Raw genomic sequence first — 7,490 nt, 5'->3', positions numbered from 1 at the left:
ATCAAGTCCTGAGTGAACAAACAATAAGTTAAATCAGTGAGTGGATCCTTCAGAAAGTCAGAGACTAAACATGTCAGTGTGTGCAGAGTTTGTATCCTCAGTGGAGACAAACAGCCTGTGGTCTGATGCAGATGTGTGCAGCAGATCTACAGCAGAGTGTGTCAGTGGAAACCTCTCCCATGTCGCCTCCACTTCCTCTTTCCACCATGTTAAACCTGTTCAAACCCTCTTACTGCTCTGCAGACGCTCAGCCAGCTCCTCCTGCTTCATCCTCCTCAGGAAGTTCACTGTGATCTGCAGAAATGACTCTCTGCTGCGCCTCCTCTGCTCTTCATCCTCACCACCCAGCTCCTCCTCATCCTCCCTCTGACTCTCTAAGCATTCTGGGTAATCTGGACTCAGGACCCTCTGGATCTTCTTCAGCTCGTTCTTCACAAAAGTGACCATGTTCTCCTCCAGCAGCTGGAACAGAATGAGAAAGTGAACAGTGAAGTGAAACTGGTCCAACCCAACATGTGACTCCTGTGTGGGTCTGAAGGCTGCTGGTCTGAACACAGCAGCATGGAGTCTGCTAGTTCAGCATTAAGCCTGCGGTCGATGGAGCTGAACAGTGAACATGTGAGTGCACATGTACACACCATGAACACAGAGTCCAGGTCCGGCTGATGCTGCTGTGCAGACTGGTCACTGTGATCCTCTGAGCTCTGCTGCTGAACTCTGGGGAGGAAACAGCAACCGTGAGAAGCAGGAAACTTGAATCTGACACAACTTAATGAAGGTTCAAATTCCTTCAGTGATGATTTGACAGTAGCAGGTAACTCGATCACGACTTTCCCATCATCTGTGTTTATCTGTCCTCAGATGTTTCAGTATGTACAGTTCAGGTTGCTTGTATCTGGACAATGGCACATTGTTCTTCAGAGTTTGTGCTTCAGCAGAATCACTGAGAAATAAAACAACCTGTTCTACAAGTGTAGAGTCTCCACTTTAATAGGAGCTGGTTACATCGATACTGAAATGACTGTGTTTGAGATACAGGCCTGAAATCACAAGGGTTCAAAAGTAAATAGACACTTTGCCACTAAACATTCTTGTTCAGCTACGTGTTGTTTCATTTTCAGTTTATCCACAATGGAGCTCACACATGGTTCACAGCTGGCTGAGACGAAGTCGTCTGTCAGCACAAGCAGTGAAGAAGCAGCCTTGCTCATCAGGTTTATAGTAATGAATGCAAAACTCCATCAGAGAGGTATCAGAGGTGGTCGGTTGGCCAGTATCAACAATCAGAAACATTCAGAAGAGCAGGTGTGAACCAGGAAACCAGAACATAGCCGACAACCTGGGAGACAAGTCCTGTGAATGAGCTGAAAAGCATTTGCACAGTGAAAACAGAGGACTGATTTAGTGGAATGCTGCTGCTCGCTGGTCGACCTGTGTTCAAAAGTCAGTGCGGCTGTAAAGCCATAATCTATATTTCTGTTTGTTAGGTATTTTTAGTCAGATAGAAATTGGATAGATACTTTATGTATTAGAAATGTTTAGTGGAGATAGGATGTCTAGTTAGACTGTTAAATGCTTAGTCATGCTTATGAGTTTCTACAGGGTACATCTGGTCAAGGATAACTAGAGAAAAGTTGATGACTGTCAGCAGACAGGATGTTTAATATTATTATGATGTGTATAACTGTAGCCTTAGCCATAATATGTTCTTATGTTTAATGTCATGACATGTTACTAGAGGTCGTGTGAGAATGTTTTTAGCTACACACCACATTGATTTACTTCATGTTTTGACTACTGCTATGGCCAGCTGCAAAGCTGGCAACAGAGACGTCTCGGTTGACGTTTCTGTGTAGTATGGGGCTAGCCCAACCGAGGGGATATAATGTATAGGCCTGGTTGGTTCAGGGTCTTTCATCTTACATCTGCCTGCGAGCAGGTTGGAGGTGCAAGATACCTGAGCGTGTAATGTTAATTTTACCTGTGATCCTTTCAAATAAATCAGCACTGTTTTGAAGTTACTTGGACTGTCTCGTCTCTCAGAGTTAGCAATGGTAAGAAGAACCAGTCCTTCATGTTTTAAGGGGAGAGAGAAAAACGAGCTGGGCACAGTTTAGAGTTAAGAGCTGAGACAGTGAACTGGGTCAAGTCAGAGATCACACACAAACAGGACCAGACCTGCTGAAACAGCTGCTGGACATTGATGGAGAAGAAGGAGTGATCTGTGGGGTGTGTGACTCCTGGATCATGTTCTCCATGCATGTCTCATCTATAAAGTGTCACCCCGACTGTCCACACAGTAACTCTCTTGTTGATTTATTCTGCTCACAAAACATGAACTTCCTGTCTGTTGATCCGGAAAGAGGGATCCCTCCTCTGTTTCTCTTTCTGAGGTTTCTTCCAATTTCTTTTTCAATTAAAACATTCTGAGAGTTTTTCCTGATCCAGTTCAAGGGTCTAAGGATAGAGGGCATTTTATGCTGTACACACTGTGAAACCCACTGAGACAACTGTATGATTTAGAACATAGGCTTATCTAAGTAAAACTGAATTGATGTAACATGAGTTTCCTCTTCCCAGTTAATAACAAAGCTCAGGGTGAAACTCTTACCTTCCATCACCAGGTCGTCCATCTTTAAAGTTTATGAGACGACCCTCAGACCAGTCACTTTTCATGGACACACAGCTGGAGTCAGGAGAGTCTGGTCTCTGCTGCTGCATCCTGATACAAACAAACCAGTGACACATGAAACCAGTAAAAGATGTGAGCAGACTGAGACCAGGTGAAATGTCAGAAGCAGATAAAAAACCAGTAGGAGGCAGTGGATGAGTAACATCCTCCTGTTGGTCAATGTGCATCTGATGACAGGTGCTGTCTGGTCTCAGCTGTGGAGCTGACTAATCACTGGTTTGCTCACTCAGACAGTCAGTAGTTCATCATGAGCTCCTCTAAGCTGCTACTGAGCAGCTGAGTGTGAACGCTGGTGGTGCAGTGATGTGTGGTGCTGAGCTCTGACAGGGACAAGAGTCCTGGACCAGTGGAGATCCTCATCTCACCTCTGAGCTGTGCTCCGGCTCTCACGGTCCTCACGCAGCCCGGTTTTAGAGGGAGGGCCTCTGCCCTGTCCGTCCTCATGCTGACTCATCGCAGAGGCCAACACCTTCACACAGACACAACATCATGCTCAGCCAGTACATCAGCAGTGACACCACCTTCCTCTCTCCAACGTGTCAGGTTCCCTCAGACACATGACGACTCTGCAGCCTCTGGGCCTGTCGACACAGGGACTGTGCAACCGAGCCTTCAGTCAAACCAGGTCTGTGTTGGAATATGAATGTGATTTGGATTAAATGCACCTCAGCCGAGCCAATCACTGCGTTCTGACCCGTTCTGACTCTCTCGACATTTTCCACTGAGGATGTGAGCTCACACTACATTCAGACTGTTGTTAGTGTCCCAACAGTAAAACAAATCACTGTCAGCCATTCTGCTTTAATTCAGGGACAAACTCTGAAGAATAAGACTCCTCTGTATAAACAACACAGACCCTGGAGCAGCCAACCATCATCCAGAACCATGTGTGCAGTCACACAGTGATCCAACCCAGTGGGATCAGAGAGCTGGTGATCCTCAGATGATGGACATCCCCTCTCTGTCCACCAGATGGTGCTGATGAGTTGAAGTTCAGCTCTGAGAAGTGATGGAGCAGCAGCAGTGTCGATCGCATGGAGACGCCGCTGCATCTGGACATGTGGGCTTGTTCTGGTCCTCAGTCCTGTTTCCAAACACAGGGACCAAAACCTCGAGAACCTCAGGCTGCCGCAGACGGAGCCAGAAACACCTTCTTCTCTCAGACCTTTGTTTTAAAACACTTTGCTTTAAAGACTTGTCCTCATTTGTCCCTGTGAAGACGTTTTGTTTGGGACATTGTCATTCAGATCAAACCTGTTTGAATTAATACGAACCAAGCATCTACTACAAATACTTCTTCAGGCAGTACTCATAAATAACTGCTGGGAGGGAAAACTCTGAGAGGTCAAAGTCTGATAGTAACTAGTCTGTGTGAGGACATTATCAGTGTGCGTCATCTGCAAACAGGTTTTATGAGGACAGACTCACATTCAAAGTCAAAGACATGAACCTGAGAACCAGACCAAGCGAGACTGAAATCAAGTTGATCCTACTCGAGGACGTTTGCTGAGAACGCCCTCAAACACAAATGAGTGCTCAGTTTATACTGAGTCCAGGCTGAGATGTACTGATGAGTAGTACACACTGCAGTGTGTAGGGGAAAGTACCACAACCTGATGCTGTTCATCATAACAAACTGTGTCGATTATGACCCGTATTATCAGACACTGATACTCTGCACTGGGCCTGTGTGTTGTGTCGACTGGTACATATGTAGAAAAGGGTTCGATCCAGTATCAGATATAAACTGGTAGCAGGCCATGACCTGTGAAGGTCGGTGAGCTGTTATAGAAACCATTGACGTAAACTCCCCCACAGTTACAAGACGCACTTTAACCCTCATAAAAACGTTTCCATAAGACGTCTGTTGATGAATCTGTTGTGCAGCTGTTCTCTGATGCCGATCTGAGCAAAACAAAGATGCCTCCAGTCTAATAATGCATCATGGGATATGGACCATTCTGTCAGATTGAACACCTCACAAAACCCTGTCTGTGACCCTGTGGCTGACACTGCCAAACAGATCCCCTGAGGACAGACTGCACACTGTGAGAAACACTCTACAGTCAGATCCAGTGTCCACATCCAGTATAGACCTGTCACACAGTGTTCGTTTACCTCCGACACAAAACACTGAGTCTAAATAAGCCACAGAATCTGGTCGACAAACATTTAAAGTCGTTTCAATAAAACAACATTTACCTCAGCACTGTGGTGGTGTTTCTATTTTTCTGGTCACTCTGACTCACCAACAGGTTGAATTTCAGTTCTGGTAAAACTGGATTCTCATTGCTTCGTTCATTCCACCAGTGACCTGGGCACAGCAACAGAACACATCAGCAGCTGGACTGTCCTCAGATCAGCTGACACAAACACGATGAACACGCTGCTTACATTACCTTCTGATGGAGATGATCACCTGATGAAGACGAGGAGTGAAGGTGGACTGGAGACGTAGCTTCTACCAGGAAACAAACAGGAGACTGGTTCACAGTCCGTCACAGCTCTGGGTTCATTCTGCAGCTGCAGTCAAACATTAAGAGACAGAATAAATCCCTATCAGCTGGATCACAAGGCCGTCAGGGTTTGGCTGGGGAGGAGCCGAATGCAGACGCAGAGGGAGGGATAGGTAACAAAACAGGGCTTTACTGACAAACTGAACAGGGCAAAGAGGAACAACTAGAGCTCTCACACTAAACACAAAACAGAGCAACAACACAGGAAACTACTACCACCTGAGGAGGGGAGAGAAAACAAACAGGACGGAGCTCAGTCCAATGATGAAGAACACAGACGCCACCTAGAAAATATCTACAAGCAAAAACTATCAGACAGCAGAGGGACAAATACACAGAACCATAGTCAGCCAAAGAAGGAAGAGGAAAGCAGGGCATGAACAAACCAAAGCTCAGGGAAAACATCAAGTCCACAGATGATGCAGGGGTGTGCATGAGGGCTAGAGTCCATGCACAGTTGCAAGAAAAACTAATGGCACTGTTTGCAGTTTCCTGGTTTTCTGCATAAATTTGTCATGAACTGTGACCTGATCTTCACCAAAGTCACAAATATCAACAAACACAATATTTCTAAGCTGATAAAACACAAACAGTCCTGAACTTTCATGTATTTCATCCTGCAACATCTTGACTCACCAGGGACCTCATGGATGCTCCAGCATGCTCAGATCCTATTTGTGAACTTCAGCTTGGCATTCAACACCATCACCCCAGACATCCTCTACTCCAAACTGACCCAGCTCACAGTGCCTGCCCCCACCTGTCAGTGGTTCACCAGCTTTCTGACGGACAGGAAGCAGCAGGTGAGGATGGGGAAAACCACATCCTGCACCCGGACGATCAGCACAGGTGCCCCCCTGGGATGTGTGCTCACCCCACTGTTGTTCTCCTTCTATACTATAAACTCTGTTTAATGTACAAAGCTCCTTCCGGTTCTTTTAAACCAGGAACTCACAAAAGACGAAGTAGACCACTTTAGATTTTATAAAAAATAACCGCACTGGTTTATTCAGAGGATCACAGGTAAAATTAACATCACACGTCCAGATCTCTTCCACCACCAAACCTGCGCGCAGGCAGCTTGGAAAGATGAAAGACCTTAGACCATGAAACCTATATAATTTTAATCACTTTGGGCTAGCCCCATACTACGCAGGCACGTCAAACCGTGACGTCACCTGATATGCCAGCTTGCAGCTGACCATAACGATAGTCAAAACATGAGGAAAAGTCAAGGTGTGTGGCTGTTGATTTGTGGTGTGTATCTAGAACAATTTGACATGACATTTCACATTAAGACAAATATTAAGATTAGCATTACAGTTAATACTAACAACTCTCCTTGCCTGTAGCCTTTGTATGATTTAATTAGCCTTGGCCTAGATGCAGTCTGCAAGCACATGAGAATGAACTGCGCATTTAACAGCCTGAGCTAGACATCCTGTCTCCACTAAACATTTCTAGACAGCAAATCTCTGAATATCTATCTAACTAAGAAATAACCTAACAATACTAATGACTGCACCTCAGGAGACCCCTCTGTTAAGCTCCTAAAGTTTGCTGATGACACAACGGTAATCGTCTCATCTGAGACGGTGACAAGTCAGCCTACAGACAGAAGGTTGAACAGCTGGTCCTGTGGTGTAGCCGCAACAACCTGGAGCTGAACACGTTCAAAACAGTGGAGATGACAGTGGACTTCAGGAAGAACAGCTAGTCTATGTTTGTTCTTTTAATTTGTGCCTTTTAACTTGTATATATTTTGTTTTTATTGCTGTGCAAGTCGGGGGCCATTGGGCTGGAGTCAAATTCCTTGTATTTTTGATAATACTTGGCAATAAAGTTTATGCTTCTGCTTGTACTGCTTACCCTCTTTTGCTCTCCCGGACATTCCACGCAGGTTCAGTCAGACAGAAAACATGTACACACTGACATTACAGGAATTAGCAGAAATCCCAGATTGTCTATGGGCAAAACACAAATATGATGTGGGGCTTGTTAGAAATGAATAAATTAGTCAGATAATTATTAGACTTTAATGTGTGTTATTAATGCAGTTTAGTAAGATTCAAAGTCTGCTCCTGTGTGCTCTGCTTCAAGGTTAGCAGTAAGCCATGACACCAATTGTTTTCTTGTATTAATCTTGTGTAAGAATTATGTCTGAATGAATGTTTAGTTACACATCATGCATACAACATACACACACATCGAGCTACCTCATTTTGTTATGACTAGGTAATACGCAGCTGCTCCAAGAATGTGGAGCTCTAGATAAGAGTCCT

General features: G+C 45.0%; 1 protein-coding gene across 1 annotated transcript; it reads right to left on the bottom strand.

The window, feature by feature from the left end:
- Nucleotides 1-6: 6 nt before the first annotated feature.
- On the bottom strand, nt 7-5,200 carry LOC109967248 (uncharacterized). Its single transcript, XM_020612689.1, has 6 exons — nt 5,092-5,200; nt 4,895-5,006; nt 3,058-3,161; nt 2,612-2,722; nt 646-717; nt 7-568 (listed from the first exon to the last, which is right to left on the bottom strand). Exons 3-6 carry the CDS (start codon nt 3,144-3,146, stop codon nt 220-222), a joined length of 621 nt encoding a protein of 206 aa, XP_020468345.1. The 5' UTR covers nt 3,147-3,161; nt 4,895-5,006; nt 5,092-5,200; the 3' UTR covers nt 7-219.
- Nucleotides 5,201-7,490: the final 2,290 nt, after the last annotated feature.

The sequence above is a fragment of the Monopterus albus genome, unplaced genomic scaffold (assembly GCF_001952655.1).
Source record: "Monopterus albus unplaced genomic scaffold, M_albus_1.0 scaffold127.1, whole genome shotgun sequence".
Classification (NCBI taxonomy): Eukaryota; Metazoa; Chordata; class Actinopteri; order Synbranchiformes; family Synbranchidae; genus Monopterus; species Monopterus albus.
The sequence above is the reverse complement of the archived record's forward strand: the minus strand, read 5'-3'. Positions and strand labels throughout refer to the sequence as shown.